Source organism: Ranitomeya variabilis, chromosome 4 (genome assembly GCF_051348905.1).
Source record: "Ranitomeya variabilis isolate aRanVar5 chromosome 4, aRanVar5.hap1, whole genome shotgun sequence".
In the NCBI taxonomy this organism is placed as follows: Eukaryota; Metazoa; Chordata; class Amphibia; order Anura; family Dendrobatidae; genus Ranitomeya; species Ranitomeya variabilis.
This window is the reverse complement of record NC_135235.1, coordinates 253,655,934-253,676,561: the sequence shown is the minus strand read 5'-3', so window position 1 is coordinate 253,676,561 and position 20,628 is coordinate 253,655,934. Positions and strand designations below refer to the sequence as shown.

Sequence of the window (20,628 nt, the reverse complement as noted above, 5' to 3'; positions counted from 1 at the left end):
ATTCTGAAGTTTAAACATCTGCGCCGCAGGTCACTTTCCGTGCAGAAACTTTCTGTAGTGTGTGAACGAGCTTTGTAAAATCTCATACATCTGTAGTCTGCTGCTTTAATCCACAGTGATATCACCTGTGCAAATCATCTAATATGAGAGAACAATGGAGCAGCTTTCCCCTGGGATCCTGACTGACGACGCTACCGCCCCGGACTGATAACGGACACTATATCCTATATAACGGTGCAGTCAGGAAATATTCAGATCTGCCCCCTAGTGGAGAAATGTAGCAGCACAGACATTGGAAGAATACTAAGTGCGTTCAGTCATTTATTCTGCATTGAACGTATCTGGTGCAAAATTGGGGTCACCGAGTAGTCTTTACGGTTTTCCTTTATGCACTAGCTGCGCTAATAGGTTTCTCCTTGTGCAAATTGATATATTTGTGCTTATGTTATTACTACCAACTCCTGACATCCAGCAGGCGGTATCGGCATCCATTATTCCAGCACACTGTGATTGGCGCCATCATGACTATAACACCAGCGTCGGTGACCAGATTCTCATGTGCTGAAATACTTTGACCTCAAATCCAGCAGCATTTATTTCTCCTGGGGTTTAATTCATAGCAAATAACCATTAATAATTAAATTTAAAGGGTTTGTCCCTGCAGAGAAGAGTAGATGTGAGATGAAGTGAGAGGGTGGTGGACATTCCCTTTAAGGCTTGGGCCTTTGGGTTGTGTTGTGATCCACGACTGTTACCAAAAGTCCAAAAAATACCAGACTTGGTGACATGCACTTTACAAAAATATCTAAGGAGGCACAAAGTGTCTAAAACCCTTTGTAATTGCAGCAAACAGCAGAACGGTCACTGAATTCTGGCACATCTTAGTTAGTAACTCAGCCCCTTTGCGTTTCAGTTTTGCACCATTCTCAATACCTCTGCTTCAGGTCACTGGGTGGAATTATTCTTATCTACACCCAGAGGCTAAAAGACTGACCAAAAATGCAGGGCTCTCCAGAGTTTTCATGCGCTGTGGGTGAGCTGGTTCATTTTCTCTTTTTTCGATAGACGGACTTTATAACTTTAAGACAGATTTTTCAGTCTGTTTATATAAAAAAAAAAAAAAAAAAAGTTTTTACTCACTGACAGATGGCAGAGGACTTGAAACAAAAGGTTGGAATTTCACACTGTTTCCATTTGTGGTTTCTGTACTTCTGTTGGAATTAATTTACCTTTATTTTTTGTGGACAATTTATTTTTGCTGCCGTTTTGAGATAAATTTATTCTTTGTGACTTGGAAAAAGTTTTTTAATCTTTACGTTTTCATAATTTAGTTCAACAAGAAAAATAGTCACAAAACTAATAAAAAACAACCAAACAGATTAATAACTGCACAAAAAACGTTTATCTCATGGTAAATCCCCCCAGAGATTTTCTGCATACACTTATAGAACTGTGTATGTATAAGTCCTGCAAGTGATCAGCCCGACACACAACACACCACAGCTTCCCTGGCTGCATCCTGCAGGAACTGCTGCTGCAGAACATCTTAAGTCATTTATCAAAAGCTAAAGTGTAAAATACGTATGCTGTAGATCAGCACAAATGGCGACCCTCATGCCTGAATCCTTTGTGCTGGAGGATACGGATTAATAACTCCTTGTCCTCCACCACTCCCAAACTTCAAGCTCTTGCATCCAGCAGAGATCTGTGCATTATCTTACACCTCGTGGTTCTGCAAAACTGATGTTGCAGGCGGAAAATCTGGAGCCGGCGGATCCATCCCACATGTCACGAGACAAGAGCACGGATTGCAGGGCGCGACTGTATGCTGCAGGTGAAAGTCGAGAAATAAAAGTTATTGAAAATTAATGAAAGGATTAAATGACAGACAACAAAATAATAGGCTTCCAGGTAAGAGGGGGCAATCCGGACCCTCCTCTATTCTTCAGGGCACAACAGCCATGATGGTTATTTAGGACACTCCCATATACAAGCCATGCCCCAAACATCATCAGTTTTTGGTGCATGATTCTGGCACACGTAGAGGTGTAAATCTCTCTCCTTATAGATGATTTGGACAGCAGCGAGGCTGAACCTCCATCATCAATAACTCAGGAAATATTATACGTCCACATTTATAGGAATCCATACCCATACCCCCTTCCCAGGCCGCACCTTTGGGGTTCTTGTAGAAAACGCAGTTATTTGCGCAGGTGTCTGGATGGGAGTCCCAGAAGTCGGAGCCGCAGCAGCACAGAGGAGGAAGCTCAATGTTATGGAACAACAACTTGTCTTTCATTTGGGCTCGTAAAGCTTCAATGTACCTGGAAAGAGAGGTGGCATTATTTGTCGAAAAACGCAGTGCTGGCCATTGTCACGTGAATCAGTAGACAGTCACGTGTGCCCACTAATAGGAAATAACATGCCATTTTCATTGCAACTGGCCAACCCTCCAACATGTATGGAAACATCTGTCCACCGTAATAGACGATATTGGGGCAAAGAAAGATTGGGCTGTTGGACTCTAATATGCCCGATCCTTTTGATCTCATGGGGAAAATCTGCTGTTGTAAGAGTTTGTCTTATTGTTATTAATGGGTAAAATTGTAAAGCTCTCGTAAAAACAAGCAACTTTGCAATATGCCGCTTATTAAAACTCCAGATTGGAGGAATTTTTAATTCTATTATGTACCACTCGTTCCCTAGCTTGTCAGCCACCTCTGCAATCTCAGAGTATCCGCTTACCTAGGCAACACATCTGGTAAACAGGAAGCTGGGAGGCAGAGAATCGGTTGCTCCTGCAGAAAGATGAGCCAAGCCCTTAAAGGGAACCTGTCACCCCCAAAATCGAAGGTGAGCTAAGCCCACCAGCATCAGGGGCTTAAATAGAAAAAAAATAAAAATAGAAACTGAAAAACTTCAGACACTGAGCGCTTCCTGCTGCAGTTTCTCCTAGAAAATGTGTCCTTTTTGAACAACCTGATAAAACTGGTGTGTGCGCACAGCCCAAGTCCCCTCTATATTGAGAAAACGTGCAAGCTCAGCAATGCCCAGAGTGCATGTACATTGGGAAGGGTGGAGTTGTCAGAGCTAAGTGAGCCTTCCTCTGACAACCAGCTAATGGCCGGCTTGATCCAGTTTAGCAGCTCACAGAATCTTCACCCTAAAGCCCAATAAGATTTTAATAGGAAATTGCTTTTTCTGGAGTGAAATGTAACTACCACAGACGAGATACTGACTATAATTGCCCCTGTATAGTATCTAAAAACCACAAGCAACTTCCCAAATACCAAAATGGCATAACAGCCCGACCGGGATGCTGGGAGGAAGTGACAGTGCTGTGTGTTCACCGCCGCTGACAGACATCATCCCTGGATTTACCGGTTGCAGTCTTTGGATTTCTGTACCCGCTCCCTTTCCACTTCGGCCGTCGCCTCTTGCTTAGTCTCTTCTGACTCAGACGACCGCCTCTGGATATGGGGAAAAGCAGAAACGCGCAGACGTTGTTCCTCCATCAGTCGTTCCACCTCCCGTTCATGTTTCATTCTGTGGACAGAAGAGATTATACTGGAAAGCCAAAATATAGAGATGATACACGACGTTACATCAGTTTAGTCCTGGGATGTGGCAGCTCAGAAGTGCACGGGTCGGCTGTGCAAAAATAGCAACTGAAATATTTTCGGCTTTGTCACATGAATAAACCCAACAGCGGATCCATCAAATAGTTTCATAAAATCTACATACATCATCACAGATTTCTGCACCTGAGACCACTAGCTCAGCACAAGCTGGGGCCGTCAGTCAGGCTGGGTGGGCGGAGACTGACCGGCCATCAGTCAGGCTGGGTGGGCGGAGACTGACCAGCCGTCAGTCAGGCTGGGTGGGTGGAGACTGATCGGCCATCAGTCAGGCTGGGAGGGTGGGTGGAGACTGACCGGCCGTCAGTCAGGCTGGGCAGAGACTGACCGGCCGTCAGTCAGGCTGGGTGGGCAGAGACTGACCGGCCGTCAGTCAGGCTGGGTGGGCAAAGACTGACCGACCGTCAGTCAGGCTGGGTGGGCGGAGACTGGCCGGCGTCAGTCAGGCTGGGTGGGCGGAGACTGGCCGTCCGTCCGTCAGCCTGGGTGGGCGTAGACTGACCGACCGGCCGTCAGTCAGCCTGGATGGACAGAGACTGACCGGCCGTCAGTGAGGCTGGGTGATCGTAGACTGACCGGCCGTCAGTCAGGCGGCTGGGTGGGCAGAGACTGACCGGCCGTCAGTGAGGCTGGGTGGGCGTAGACTGACCGGCCGTCAGTCAGGCTGGTTGGGCACAGACTGAATATATCAGACTCATTATCTATTTTACTCTTTAGCTACTCATAAAATGCTCATTTTACCATTAGGATTAAACAGCTATCCTGTCACGAATTTTCAAATTAAGTGCAGTAGCCTCATCAGGTGCAAGGGATCTATTTAATACTGTATGCATTTTGATTGAAATATGGTGACAACTCCCTTTTAAGGCTATGTTCACACATACTGGAAACAGGGAAGGCTTTCATCCTGAATTTTCAAACATTATTTCTGCAGTGCAGAAGTTAATCCAGTTTTGGCCACTGATTTCACGTCTTTTGTTGCACGTTATCCCCATTGGGTTCCAAAACCCAACCAGTCCGTCCGTACACTTACCATCTGCAGCCCCTGCGGTAAAGCTTTCCTGGCCTCTGTATCTGGCTGCTGCAGTGCTCACATGTGGCGACAAATCATCGCTGGAGGCCGAGTGTACACAGACTGGGGCAGCGTTACCACAGGGGGCGCCACCTCAGCTTAGAGAGCCACAAAAAGGGCAGATTTGCCATATATTCTGCGCAAATCCAATATTTGTGAACTTACCCAAATAAAGACAACTTCTACGAATCAGAAAACTGCTTTTAGGAGTTGTCACTTTCCTTCCCCACTAAGACGTTCAGACACTTTCATTTATTGAAACTGAGCACAAGAAAAAAATACCTCCCAGAAAAAAATCCCTATAAATTCTCTGTTCTATCCCAAGTTCAGGTCAGAGAGAATTTCAGAATTATGTATCGGTTATGTCACGACTTACTTGGAGATTTTCCTCTCGTGCTCCTTCTGCCTCCGCGTCTCTTTCACCTGCTCCCTCTCGATGTCCATAAAAAGTCTTCTGTACATCAGGTACTGGCTTTGTCTCTAGGATACAAAGTTATGTACGGGTTAATAGCGAGGAACAAGAGTCAGAGTATGAAGTGCAATCACTGTAAAACACTTTTAACCAGAGACAAACAAATGAATTCACAAGACCCGGGTCCAGGTACCACATCACGAGTCTGTGGCCGCTAGATGGGAACGCTGCAAAAAATGTTTTTTGAGAGAGACACGGATGAGTATTAAGCCAGTGCAAATGCCTATTTCGCTGTTCTGTGACGTGTTTGTAGGCGACATTTACGTGTGCGGATGATGGGCGATCGTGACCATGAGACCAGAAGACTGAACGTCCCGTGCTGGTAAGGTTTATTATTCGCCTGTTTCCCCAAGTGCCACAAATGTTATCACTCCCAGCAGTGCAATCAAAATAATTATATAGCACTCAGTATCTGAAGTGACACCGCCGGAGGAGATTGTACGAGCGGCTGTACTTTCACACACATAATTACAGCTAATTATAGGGACGTGCTTCAATTGACCGTGTAAAGGTTATAAACACACATGAGTGGGGCAGAAACCACCTGTCCAGCGTCACGGAGACCGGGAGAGGAAAGGAGAAAAGCCGATAATAATGTGTAACGATATTCTACTACCCGCCAAATAACAGGCATTGTACACCCCAGACCTGTGGGCCTGCAGACGATCAATCAGGGGGCCCCACTATGGCCGTGATAAAACACACAGTGGTGCAGTTTTGCCACAATCACACTCATGTCTGTGGTGAGGAAAGATGACTGCCATCACGTCTCACCTTCTCTAAGCTGTGTTGGGGGAGTGATTGTTTTCCCCCTGTGATGCTGGCTGCTTATGATTGGTCAACCTCATGCAGGGGGGAAGAAGTACACGCCCCCCGCTGAGAATAATCTCTGCTAACGCCTGAGTGGATTTATAAATAACCACAAGTTTACTAGCGAACATCTCTTCAAATTAAAAAATAAATCTACGTGGTTCTGCAGCCACTATTCCATGATGTGACCAGTTTAACATCCTCTTTAAAAGGTGTTTTCTCAATATGATAAATGGTTAAAATTGCAAAGTGCTTGTAAACACAAGTAATGGTGCCATTAATCTTTTGTAAAAATCCACCAATTTTGCAAGAAAATAAGGATGTTTAACTCTATAGTTTTACTGCTCATTTCATGGGTTAATGACCACCTCTACAGTCTATCAAGAGTTGGCCGGTTTCTTAGGCAAGGAGTAAAGTTTTTGAAAGTTCTTTCTGGCAAAAAAACTATAAATACTGCTCTGAAGCGGCTGAATTGCTAGAACCAGCTAGCTTCAGTGTCCCTGTGATTCCCCAATGCTGCAGAGGAAACGCTACTTCAGCCTGCAGCATTGGAGGGCGCATCGCTTGGACTAGCAGTGCAAACTATACCGCTGGTCCTTGCTGTCAATCATCAAGGAAGCTGGTAGCTGAGGAGCGGTGCTCACGGAAGACAGAAGATAAGAAAACCCCTTTAAAGTCTGCAACAAATTGACAAGCCGCAGATCACAAACCTGCAATGCTGATCAATTCTGCTGCGGATTTCTCTGCAGTGTGTGGATTACATTTTCTGCAATATGCACTGGATCGGACAATGTACAGTCTATCGTACCCTCAGGATACAGAAGCCATTAGTTTTCTGACCTGCAGAAATCTCTTCTCCACTGAAGGATGACCGGCTGACTGCAATCACCGGATAAACATCTGGAAGTCACCCAGATTATTTGTGAGGAGGATATAGCACTGCCAGGACAATCACACACCTTTCTTATCTTTATGGTTCTCATGGCTCCAGAACTCAGGGTGACTAACATGTGGGGCATAAATTAAACTGCCAGCAATAGAGATTAATGAGGAAAGGGTCAAATGGGCCGAAATATTCTCTGCCCGCTGGATACATGAGCCAAGCCGTCATCTGGCAGTGAGATGTGCTGCTCACATTGGCCAAGAGTTATGAAATGCCAAAAGCAAATAATAAAAAAGGAGATGATTGCATCGAAACCGGTACAATCTCCGGTCGGTGCAGAGACTCCCATATATTTGGCTCAGTACAACATTTTATTGTCTTCACCAGAATAACAGGATATAATGATAATTTGGCAAAACTGTGACCACTATCTGGGCCCGAAACGAGCAGCTATGGCAAAATACCGATCACCTGGAAGACCGAAGCCAGCGACCTCTGCCTGGAAGTGATCTCCCAAAAAATATGCCCCAGGACCCGCTGGATAATGTATATTAAAAAATAGCTGCTTATCTCTCCTTGGTTTCAATAAAGCACGGTAGTATGTTATCAGCATCTTCGAATCAAGTGTATCTCGACACCAGTGGGTGTCAGTAGCCAGGAAAAAGCAAGCATTCTGCACCCACCTAACCCGTGCACTGCCAGCACTCCCCAAGTCCAGTACTGAACCCCTTATCCCCACAAACCACATTTATTGCAGGTTAAAAAAACACTGATGTAATTATATTTTGTTTTTTTTTTATTTTTGCTGAAATCCAACATAAAATGTTAAAACCCCCTTCACCCGAGCCTGATTTCACCTTCCTGACCGAGCCAAATTTTACAATTCTGACCTGTTCCACTTTATGTGGTAAGAACTGTGGAACGCTTCAACGGTTCCCGCTGATTTGCGTTTATTTGTGAAAATATCCAAAATGTGTCAAGAATGTGAAATTTTGCCATTTTCAAACTTTCAATTTTTATGCCCTTAAATCAGAGTCGCGTCACACAAAATAATAAATAACATTTCCCGCAAAGCTACTTGACATCAGCACAATTTTGGAAACCTAACTTCCCAACAAATAAACATAAGGGTTAAAAGTTGACCAGCGATTTCTCATCTTTACAACGAAATTTACAAAACCATTTTTTAGGGACCACCTAACATTTGAAGTGAGTTTGAGAGGCCTATATGGCAGAAAAGACACCAAAAAAGTGATACCATTCTAAAACCTGCACCCCTCAAGGTGCTCAAAACCACATTCAAAAAGTTTATTAAGCCTTCAGGTGCTTCGCAGGAATTAATTGAATGTGGAAGGAAAAAATGAACATTTAACTTTTTCACAAACATTTTACTTAGACCCCAATTTTTTTTTTATTTTCTCAAGGGTAACAGGAAAAAAATTTGTTGTGCAATTTCTTTGCAGTACACCAACATCCCATATGTGGGGGGAACCACTGTTTGAGCGCATGGCAGAGCTCGAAAGGGAAGGAGCGTCATTTTAAATGTACAATTTGCTGGAATAATTAGCGGGCGTCATGTTTCGTTTGGAGAGCCCCTGATGTACCTAAACAGTGGAAACCCCCCATAAGTGACCCCATTTTGGAAACTAGACCCCTCAGGCATCTTATCTAGATGTGTGGTGAGCACCTTGAACCCCCCAGGTGCTTCGCAGACGTTTATAACATTGAGCCGTAAAAAATTTTAATTTTAAAAATAAAAAATAAATAAATAAATGCTCTGAAGATCCATCTACACGAATAAATTTAGAAATGATTCAAATAAAAAAATAAGGAGTATGATGCCAGACAGATGCTGTTCCCAGAAAACTGGAAAAAACCCACTAATATTTCTTTTTTGATTTTGGATAATTTTCTGCGCCTTCTCTGTTCCGGCGTTGGCTGCCGGGTTTGTGCGCCGCAGACTGTGAGCAATTTTCGCACTCTGTGGCGTACTTCCGGGTTTCTGATGCTGGACGGGCGTGTATATTATCATGTACTTTTAAAGTGGATTTTCATCTAGGCTTAATGTGTATAATAGCACTATACTCCTACTCCAGCTATTAATGCAAACGTCTACTTCAACTATGCATTCATTGCACTGCTTTATGTATTCACTCTGCCTGTTGTATATCTGAGCCTAATATTTTCCACATATTTATTATGCATTTTTCATATCAATACTGAGGCAACACAGGCATTTACATCTCTCAATTATTGCACTCTGCACTTTTTAATATGAACTGATGTATTCTGTCATCTAAACTGGTAATTATTAATATACAGCAGCTTTTGTAAATGTGCTTTCTGCCATTGAAGTCCTAGTTTCTTTACAAATTTACCAATTCATTTAACCCATCCTGCCCCCTCATACATTCATTGTTTTATATTTCGTTTTTTAATCTCCCCCTATTTTGTGTAATCATGTTTTATTATCTATTTGTTGTGTAATCATGTTTTAATATTCATGAATAAAAGCATTATACTGTACGTGCTCTCTCTCTGAATACATTCTTTTGGTTAGTGTATTATAGTTATGGTATCCATTGTATGGTCAAATATGTCTTATTTATGGTATTTCTTTTCCATGTAGGTTTTATTTATTTATTTTTTTTACTCTGGACTCCGTCTGGCGTCTGTTCAGAGGTGTCCTTCTCACAGGTGCACAAAACTGTGGCAGACCATGCTTTTATGCACACCTAAAAAGATGGACACTGCCGGGTCACAGTGCCTCCATCTGCTTCATTATAGGGAATCTTTCACCAGGTGTTCTGTCTGAATCACATATTTCAGAGATTTACACAAAAACCCCAGTGTAAGCGCTCAGCGTAGAGTATAGGATAAATGTGCGCCGAGCCTTACTGCGATCTTTGGGAGGCAGAATGAACAAATCAAGAACATAGGAAGAATTGGTTTTATTTATTGTTTACGCCATTCCTCCTGCGGAATAAGTGATTAAACGACTTTATTCTTTGGGTCGGTGCGATTACAACAATACCAGATTTAGATCGGGTTTTTGTTTTAGTGTGTGACAGCAGCCAAAGACACTTTTATTGCAAAAACTAGTTTATACATAGCCTTATTTAAACAGCTATAATTTTTATAGATTTCTGCCGACAGTCAGGTAACGGCTTGTTTTTTTGCCGGACCAGTTAACATTTTTATTGGAACCATTTTTCGGCACATTACATTTTCTGATCGCTTTCTATTCAGATTTTTGGGAGACAAAATGAAAAAAAACCGAGGAAATCAGGAATTGTTTTTTGGGGGTGTTTTTAGGACATTCAGTGTGTGGTAAAAATTAAGACAACTTTATTCTTCAAGTCAGTACGATTACAGCGATACCACATTTATACAGTTTTATATTTTGCCGCTTTCACGCAATAAAATTTTTTATAGAAAAAGTAATTATTTTTGCATTGCCTTATTCTGAGAGCTATAACTTTTATTTTTCCTCTGATGGATCTGTATGGCAGCTTGTTTTTTTTGTGGGACAAGACGTTTTCAGCGGTACCATTTGTTGGCCTAGGAATATATTGGCACTATATAAATAAAATTATTATTATTATTATTTATAGTAGTTTTTTATTGCGCTTCATTCCACTTTTTGATCGGTGACATGAGGCTAAAGCATAGTTTTTTGCCTTGTTTATATACAGTACAGACCAAAAGTTTGGACACACCTCATTTAAAGATTTTTCTGTATTTTCATGACTATGAAAATTGTACATTCACACTGAAGGCATCAAAACTATGAATTAACACATGTGGAATTATATACTTAACAAAAAAGTGTGAAACAACTGAAATTATGTCTTATATTCTAGGTTCTTCAAAGTAGCCACCTTTTGCTTTGATGACTGCTTTGCACACGCTTGGCATTCTCTTGATGAGCTTCAAGAGGTAGTCACCGGGAATGGTCTTCCAACAATCTTGAAGGAGTTCCCAGAGATGCTTAGCACTTGTTGGCCCTTTTGCCTTCAATCTGCGGTCCAGCTCACCCCAAACCATCTCGATTGAGTTCAGGTCTGGTGACTGTGGAGGCCAGGTCATCTAGCATAGCACTCCATCACTCTCCTTCATGGTCAAATAGCCCTTAAACAGCCTGGAGGTGTGTTTGGGGTCACTGTCATGTTGAAAAATAAACCGGATGGAAAAGCATGCCGCTGCAAGATGCTGTGGCAGCCATGCTGGTTCAGTATGCCTTCAATTTTGAATAAATCCCCAACAGTGTCACCAGCAAAGCACACCCACACCATCACACCTCCTCCATGCTTGACGGTGGGAACCAGGCATGTAGAGTCCATCCGTTCACCTTTTCGGCGTCGCACAAAGATACGGTGGTTGGAACCAAAGATCTCAAATTTGGACTCATCAAACCAAAGCACAGATTTCCACTGGTCTAATGTCCATTCCTTGTGTTCTTTAGCCCAAACAAGTCTCTTCTGCTTGATGCCTGTCCTTAGCAGTGGTTTCCCAGCAGCTATTTTACCATGAAGGCCTGCTGCACAAAGTCTCCTCTTAACAGTTGTTGTAGAGATGTGTCTGCTGCTAGAACTCTGTGTGGCATTGACCTGGTCTCTAATCTGAGCTGCTGTTAACCTGTGATTTATTAGGCTGGTGACTCGGATAAACTTATCCTCAGAAGCAGAGGTGACTCTTGGTCTTCCTTTCCTGGGGCGGTCCTCATGTGAGCCAGTTTCTTTGTAGCGCTTGATGGTTTTTGCCACTGCACTTGGGGACACTTTCAACGTTTTCCCAATTTTTCAGACTGACTGACCTTCATTTTTTCACACCATGGATGTGCGTATCTCATGTCAGCCGTATAACTGATATATGAAATTATGGTCATTTATTTATTTATACTATACAGCTATATTCAATATATCTATGTGTTCAGCTGTTCGGTGTCCATTAACAGTACAATTGCTTTTTTTTATTCCTCTGTTTTTATGTAATTGGCAATAAAAAGGAGATTTTTGTGTACTCACCGTAAAATCTCTTTCTCTTAGCCTCTAATTGGGGGACACAGGACCATGGGTGTTATGCTGCTGTCCACTAGGAGGCGACACTATGCATAATCTGAAAAAGATTAACTGTGGCTCCTCCTCTGCAGTATACACCCCTGGACGGCATCAGCCTTCTCCAGTTTTGTGCAAAAGCAGTAGGAGGAATGCAACAAGAATAACATAATTATGCCTGTAAGAAGGCAACTATGTATAAGCTCAAGAGCACAATATGAGAACTCAACAGTTACAACGGCCCGGAAAGGGCAACAGGGTGGGAGCTGTGTCCCCCAATTAGAGGCTAAGAGAAAGATTTTACGGTGAGTACACAAAAATCTCCTTTACTCAGTCGCCTCATTGGGGGACACAGGACCATGGGACGTCGTAAAGCAGTCCCTGGGTGGGAAGCAATGGACGAATATTGTGCAGACAGGCCCCTATACTTAGGGCACCGCCGCCTGCAGAACACATCTACCCAGGCTCGCGTCCGCTGAGGACTGGGTATGAACCCTGTAGTGTTTAGTAAACGTGTGTAGGCTAGTCCAAGTGGCTGCCTTACATATTTGTTGTGCAGAAGCCTGGTGCCGAATGGCCCAGGAGGCCCCTACCGCCCGTGTAGAGTGTGCCGTAATACCGGCTGGAAGAGGAGAATTCTTAAGGCGGTAGGCCTCTTGTATGGTGGATTTGATCCAGCGGGCAAGGGTAGCTTTGGAAGCTAGCAGACCCTTGTGGCTGCCTTCCGGAAGGAGGAAAAGAGAATCAGACCTCCGGAAGGACGCAGTCCTAGACACGTATATACGCGATGCCCTGACGAGGTCAAGCGTATGCAGAGCCTTCTCCACTCTATGAACCGGAACCGGACAAAGGGATGGTAGTGAAATTTCCTCATTGAGGTGGAAGTTGGACACAACCTTCGGAAGGAAGGATGGGACCGTACGAAGAACTACCTTGTCCTGGTAAAAAGCCATGAAAGGCCGTCTGCAGGAGAGTGCTGTCAGTTCAGACACTCTGCGTAGCGAGGTGATTGCCACCAGGAAAACCACCTTCTGGGAGAGAAGGCAGAGCGGGACCTCCTTAAGGGGTTCGAAGGGTGGTTCCTGCAATGCTGTCAGGACCAGGTTGAGGTCCCACATTTCTAGTGGTCGTCTGTAGGGGGGAACCAATCGGGAAACCCCCTGAAGAAAAGTCCTTTCTTGCGGCTTGGTAGCAATGCGTCTTAGAAAAAGCACTGAGAGGGCTGACACCTGGCTCTTAAGCGAGCCCAATGACAGCCTGGCCTCCAGACCCAATTGGAGAAAACCAAGTACTTTGGGTAGGGAATAAGGGAGTGGGGTCTGGCCACGAGATTCGCACCAGGTAAAGAAAGCTTTCCAGGTACGGTAATAAATCTTGGCAGAGGCTGGCTTCCGTGCCCTGATCATGGTTCCAATGAAGTCCGGCGAGAGCCCTGCCTGGGTTGGAACCCAGGTCTCAAGGGCCACGCCGTCAAATTGAGAGCCCCCGAGTTCTGGTGGTAGAACGGGCCTTGTGATAGAAGATCGTGGCGGTCGGGGAGACGTCAGGGGGCGTCTGCTGTAAGTTGTACGATGTCGGCATACCATGTACGTCTGGTCCAGTCCGGTGCAATTAGGATGGTTGGAACTCCCTCTTGTTCGATCTTCCTCACCACTCTGGATATTAGACGGAGAGTTGGAAAAATGTACAGAACCTGGAACTGGGTCCAGTCCTGAACCAGAGCGTCTGCTCCGAGCGACTGCGGATCGTGTGTTCTGGCCATGAAGTTGGAGACCTTGGCATTGAAGTGGGATGTCATTAGGTCCACATCCGGGGTCCCCCAGCGATGGCAGATTTGGCGAAAAATTTCGGGATGGAGAGACCACTCTCCCGAATCTATCTCTTGTCGGCTGAGGAAGTCTGCTTCCCAGTTATCCACACCTGGAATGTGGACCGCCGAGAGAACCGACCCCGTGTCCTCCGCCCAGTGGAGGATATGTGATACTTCTTGCATCGCCTGGGTACTGCGGGTCCCCCCTTGGTGATTCACATATGCCACAGTCGTGGCATTGTCCGACTGTATTCTGATGTGAGAGGCTGCCAGTAAGTGATGAAAGGCCCTCAATGCCAGGAGGATGGCCCGAATTTCCAGGATGTTGATGGGCATGGTCGCTTCCACTGGGGACCACTTGCCCTGTGCCCTGTGGTGTAGGTGCACTGCACCCCAACATGTCAGGCTCGCATCGGTGGTCAGAACTTTCCAATGACCTGTGAGAAAGGATTTCCCCTTTTCTAGCGAGGTTGGCTTGAGCCACCAGTGCAGGGACCTCTTGGTTGACGACATTAGTCGGAACTCCCTGTCGAGAGAGAAAGGGTTCTTGTCCCAGGACTTGAGGATGGCTAGTTGGAGAGGCCTGAGACGAAACTGGGCAAATGGTACGGCTTCTATTGCTGCCCCCATCCTGCCGAGGACTCTCATGGCAAACCGGAGAGATCGAGGGGGTTTGCGGAGGAGGGTGCGTCCCAGGACTTGAGGATGGCTAGTTGGAGAGGCCTGAGACGAAACTGGGCAAATGGTACGGCTTCTATTGCTGCCCCCATCCTGCCGAGGACTCTCATGGCAAACCGGAGAGATCGAGGGGGTTTGCGGAGGAGGGTGCGAACTCCTAGACGGAGAGCCAGTGCCTTGTCCTCGGGAAGAAGTACTAGACCCCTGGAGGTGTTGAATAGCATTCCCAGGAAGGTCAGAGACTGACTCGGGGTTGCTGATGACTTTTCTAGGTTGACTAACCAACCCATGCGACTCAGAGTGTCGATTGTGATTGAGACACTGAGCTCGCAGTCCGTGAAGGTGGGAGCCTTGATGAGTAGATCGTCCAAGTATGGAACGACTACTATGCCTCTGGAGTGCAGGACGTCTATGGTGGCTGCCATGACTTTGGTAAACACTCTGGGAGCAGTGGCGAGTCCAAACGGGAGAGCCACGAACTGGTAGTGGTCCTGGTCGATTGCGAACCTGAGAAATCTCTGATGAGCAGGTGCAATCGGTATATGCAGGTATGCGTCCTGTATGTCTATGGAGGCGAGATATTCTCCCTTCTCCATGGATGCAATGATGGACCGAAGGGACTCCATGCGGAAGTGACGGACCCGTACGTATTTGTTGAGTTGTTTTAGGTCCAGTATGGGCCGCACGCTGCCTCCTTTCTTGGGAACTACGAAGATTGGAGTAGAACCCTCGGAAGCGCTCGGCCATGGGGACCGGTACTATGACTCCTGCTTGAAAAAGCAAGGAGACCGCTTGCCGGAAGGCACGAGCCTTGGCTGGTGGTTTTGGGGGGACAGAGAGGAAGAATCGGTCCGGTGGGTTGGAGGTGAACTCTGAGTATCTTGTATCCGGAAGACACTAGTTCACTGACCCACTTGTCTTCTGTAATAGGCAGCCAGACGTGATGAAAGAGCAAAAGTCGGCCGCCTACGGGTGTGGTGTCTTCCGGGGTCCGCGAGTCATGATGAGGAGAAAGTCTGAGATTTTCCTCCTCTACGTTTAGACTGGGCTGCTTTTGACTGCCAGGTCTTGTCCGACCTTTGCGTTGATCGTGAGTTGTCCCTGCGTGGGGAACGGTTACGATTTTGTGCTGGACGCGAGACGGACCAGCCCGAAGAATTCCGAAAGGATAGGAATCGAGTTTGGTTACGCTTCTTGTAAGTGCGTTTAGGTTTCAGTTGGGGAAGAGAGGTACTCTTACCCCCGGTGGCGTTGGATATCATTGTGTCCAACTGTTCACCGAAAAGTCGCCCACTGAGGTAGGGGAGGTGCGCGAGGGACTTCTTTGAGGCTGCGTCAGCTTTCCATTCCCGCAGCCAGAGGATACGCCGAATTGTGATGGCGTTTGATGCTATCCCCGCTACGCCCCTTGCTGAATCCAGAGCTGCATGAAGCATGTAATCTGCTACGACTGCTATTTGAACCGCTTCGTCCGATAGCTCAGGAGCGGATGCTTGGAGAGCTTGTAAATTTTTGGCCCAGGCCAGAATGGCCTTGGCAGCCCAAACTGAAGCGAACGCGGGAGCCAGGGAGGCCCCTGCGGCCTTGAAAATTGAACGAGCCATGCGTTCTACCTGCCGGTCTGCTGCGTCCCTGAGGGTTGAGCTATCTGGCAGTGAAAGGAGAGTCTGTGCTGCTACTCTAGAGACTGGGGGGTCCACTTCGGGTGGGTCTGTCCACTCCTTGGTATCCTTCTGCGGTAAGGGGTACCTCGCCTCCAGATATTTGCGATTTTTTTCTCAGGATGTGAGAACTGCTTTTTAAGGATCGCCTTAAACTCTGGGTGGTTAGAGAAAACCTTAGGCGGCTTCAGAGGTCCTTCAAAGGAAATCTTGTGTTCTGGGGCCTCTGGTGGCGGATCAGAAATGTCCAGCACCTGGTGGATGGAAGAGATTAAGTCCTCAACTAGCGCAGTATTGCTAGGGGGGGATTGGGATCAGGGACCCCTCCGTTTCCTTGTCTGAGTCACAGATGTCTTCCGAATCCTGTGTATCATCTCTGGTCGGGGATTGCGGAGAGCTGCGTTGTCGGTCCCTGGAAGGGGACGGTCTAGCTGACCTGGAACTACGGTGTCTCTCCCTAGAAGGGGATGACCGAGTGCTATGGGATGACGTAGATAGACTGTGGGTCCGCTTGCGTCCTGACTTAGACATGGATGTGACAGGGTCGTCCTGTCCCTGAATCAAGCTCTCCCTTTGCTGGGTAACGGTCATAGCCGAGGCATGACTCTGCAGAGCCTGGAGCAATGTGGAGGTTAGGTTATCTATAGACTGCGTCATAGATTGCGACATCTGAGTGACCCATTCCGGCGTGGCATTAGACACCGAAGCATTGGCAGGGGCCTCTTGGGGCTCTGACACAGTAGTCTGAGTGCAGTCCTGGTAGTGTGGGTAGATACTGCCACTGGGGAGAGCGGTCCTGCAGGCTGTGCAGAATGCATGATAGCAGTCCTGCCTGGTTCTCTTGGACCTTGAGCCCGGCATAGTGCACAGAGTGCAGAAGGGCTGCTAAGCAGAGGATGTTACAGGGGTAGTCTATGCAGAGGGCCCTATAGGGCAGCCTTATAGGGAATATGGATTCACAGCCGAGTAAAACAACCCAGCTGTGATCTTACCCCACCAGTTTGCCCCTAGGTCCAGCGCCGAAGATCCACAGTCATGTGCCCCCCGGAGACTGGCTGGCCTAATCCTGGTCCTGCTGACCGGGAGATGCAGGGTTAATCCTTGCTGCAGTAGAAATGGCCGCCGAGGAAAAGAGGCAGGGGGAGAAGGGAGCGGAGAGCTGAGAAAAAGGCGGCAAAGTTGTGTAAAAAACGCGCCCTTTCTGTCTCGATCCGCCCCCTCTATGACACTGTAGTGTGTCATATTTGTCATCTGGGGGGTGGAGAGGAGGCGGTGGCTTCAGCTAGGCCGAAGCCGGGGCCTAAATTAGATGCCCAATGCCCAGAAGGGCTCCAGGCCGGCGCGAAAGTCCGGGAGGGGGTCGGATCTGAACCGGACCCCCCGGATTTAAAGGCAGGATAGCGGTGGGGCTGTAAGCGGAAGGGGGGCCCGGTGAGGGGTCCCCCTGAGGCAGTATAGAGCTGGTGCTGCCGCAGAGACAGGGGCGCAGGGAGCCCTGTGTCTGTCTGTGCCATGCCTGCCTGCACTCCCCCCGGCCCCAACAGGAGCCCGCAGCTGGGCTGGGGTCCCTGGATGCAGGCGCAGTGTGCTGGCCCATTGCTGGGAGCTGTAGAATGCTGCCTGTACAGGCCCTACCTGAGGCGTCTCAACCTAATACCCCAAGAGGGGGATTAGGGAGGGTGCTTTGTCACCTTCAGGGGCCTTTATCCTCGCCTCGACCTCAACCCAGAAACCAAAAGGAATTGGGGAAGGAGGGGGGGGTCTCGACTTCGAACCAGCACCCGAGGGACTGGGGAAGGAGCAACATGGGGAATAGCCATCTCTACTTCAACCGGGCACCCCATAATAGAGGGCCGAGGAAGGAGCCATGCCGGCAGTCTCGCAGGAGACCCACTTTTCTTCATCTGTAATCCGTCAGGAAAAAAACGGAGTAAAAGAAAAAAATCTTAGGTGTGCCTCCTATGCGACACTAAGCAAAAACTGGAGAAGGCTGATGCCGTCCAGGGGTGTATACTACAGAGGAGGAGCCACAGTTAATCTTTTTCAGATTATGCATAGTGTCGCCTCCTAGTGGACAGTAGCATAACACCCATGGTCCGTGTCCCCCAATGAGGCGACAGAGTGAGTTAATTTTTATTTCTATTGTGGGATCTCTTCTTATTTCCATTATTCATGAAGTAATATGGAGTATTGGTTTATATTATGAATTGAAGTGCCCAGTTGTTGATGTGGGACTTTTGTGTGGTTTATAAGTTTACTTCATTTCTTAAAGTAATGATGGCCACTAGTTTTTCTTTACTTAGCTGCTTTCTTCTTGCCATAATATAAATTCTAACAGTCTATTCAGTAGAACTATCAGCTGTGTATCCACCAGACTTTTGCACAACACAACTGATGGTCCCAACCCCATTTATAAGGGTCCCTTTCCACTTGCGAGATAAAAAACGGTCCGTAATCTGGACCGAAAAAACGGATGGAACGTATGCGATTTGCATGCGAGTGTCATGCGAGTACAATGCGATTTTTAATCGCATCATCCGTTTTTTATAATCGCATCATCCGTATGACATCCGTATTACTGTCCGATTTGTACGCACCGGTGTCCTTTGAAAAGCCGGCAATTCAGCGCGGTGTACAGTAAAATCACACTGACAGGTTAGAATAGAGTAGATATATACACATAGAATAGGTATATATACATATATATATATGTCAGTGAGACACCTATATATGTATATTTATATTTAATGCAGCGCTAGATAGCATAAAAGCCGCTAATTCAATTGCCGGCTTTTAATTTCTCCTTCACAAACCCGACATGATATGAGACATGATTACATACAGTAAACCTTCTCATATCCCCATTTTTTTTGCATATTCCACACTACTAATGTTAGTAGTGTGTATGTGCAAAATTTGGCCGCTGTAGCTGCTAAAATAAAGGGTTAAATGGCGGAAAAAATTGGCGTGGGCTCCCGCGCAATTTTCTCCGCCAGAGTGGTAAAGCCAGTGACTGAGGGCAGATATTAATAGCCAGGAGAGGGTCCATGGTTATTGGCCCCCCCGTGGCTAAAAACATCTGCCCCCAGCCACCCCAGAAAAGGCACATCTGGAAGATTCGCCTATTCTGGCACTTGGCCACTCTCTTCCCACTCCCTGTAGCGGTGGGCTATGGGGTAATGAAGGGTTAATGCCACCTTGCTATTGGAAGGTGACATTAAGCCAGATTAATAATGGAGAGGCGTCAATTATGACACCTATCCATTATTAATCCAATTGTTTGAAAGGGTTAAAAAACACACACACATGATTAAAAAGTATTTTAATGAAATAAACACAGCGGTTGTTTTAATAATTTATTGCTCTCTCATTCCATTTTCATACCCTCGCTTGGCAAAACAATAAACACACAAGATACATACCTTCTGGTGTACTGTCAGGTCCAACGATGTAATCCATCTGAAGGGGTTAACTAATATTACAGGCAGAGCTGCGATAATCCACTCGCTCGTACCTGTAATCCCCGGGTGCTGAAAGGAAAGCAGTGATCTATACTTACATTCAATCGCGGTGATGCGCCCCCTGGTGGATGTCCTCATATGACCTGGAGCGTGGGAAAAAGTTCCCAGGCTGCAGTTCATGAGAACATCCAGCAGGGGCGCATCACCGCGACTGAATGTAAGTACAGATCACTGCTTTCCTTTCAGCACCCGGGGATTACAGGTACGAGCGAGTGGATTATCGCAGCTCTGCCTGTAATATTAGTTAACCCCTTCAGATGGATTACTTCGTGGGACGTGACAGTTCATCAGAGAGGGTATGTATCTTGTGTGTTTATTGTTTTGCCAAGCGAGGGTATGAAAATGGAATGAGAGAGCAATAAATTATTAAACCAACCGCTGTGTTTATTTCATTAAAATCCTTTTTAATCATGTGTGTGTGTGTTTTTTAACCCTTTCCAAAAATTGGATTAATAATGGATAGGTGTAATAATTGACGCCTCTCCATTATTAATCTGGCTTAATGTCACCTTCCAATAGCAAGGTGGCATTAACCCTTCATTACCCCATATCCCACCGCTACAGGGAGTGGGAAGAGAGTGGCCAAGTGCCAGAATAGGCGCATCTTCCAGATGTGCCTTTTCTGGGGTGGCTGGGGGCAGATGTTTTTAGCCACGGGGGGGCCAATAACCATGGACCCTCTCCTGGCTATTAATATCTGCCCTCAGTCACTGGCTTTACCACTCTGGCGGAGAAAATTGCGCGGGAGCCCACGCCAAGTTTTTCCGCAATTTAACCCTTTAATTTAGTAGCTAGATCCCCCAAATTGTGCACACAGACACTTGTTACATTAGTGAAGAGGAATATGTAATAAAAAAAGGGATATGAGATGGTTTACTGTATGTAAACCATGTCTGATATCATGTCGGGTTTGTGAAGGAGAAGGAAAAAGCCGGCAATTGAATTAGAGGCTTTTAAGCTATCTAGCGCTGCATTAAATATAAATATACATATATAGGTGTCTCACTGACATATATATATGTATAT

The 20,628-nt window shown here is 46.2% G+C and overlaps 1 protein-coding gene across 2 annotated transcripts in view; it reads right to left on the bottom strand.

Annotated features, from left to right (window-relative positions):
- Positions 1 to 1,240: 1,240 nt before the first annotated feature.
- CCDC15 (coiled-coil domain containing 15) overlaps positions 1,241 to 20,628 on the bottom strand; it is a 37,939-nt gene continuing 18,551 nt past the window's right edge. The window contains exons 7-10 of one of the 2 annotated variants that reach the window (XM_077249519.1): positions 5,087 to 5,190; positions 3,382 to 3,546; positions 2,176 to 2,324; positions 1,241 to 1,828 (exon numbers count right to left, since the gene is read on the bottom strand). In XM_077249519.1, the coding sequence (XP_077105634.1) occupies positions 1,713 to 1,828; positions 2,176 to 2,324; positions 3,382 to 3,546; positions 5,087 to 5,190 (534 nt within the window). In that variant the 3' untranslated portion in view covers positions 1,241 to 1,712. The remainder of the gene's footprint in view (positions 1,829 to 2,175; positions 2,325 to 3,381; positions 3,547 to 5,086; positions 5,191 to 20,628) is intronic. The other variant, XM_077249518.1, reaches the window with a different exon arrangement.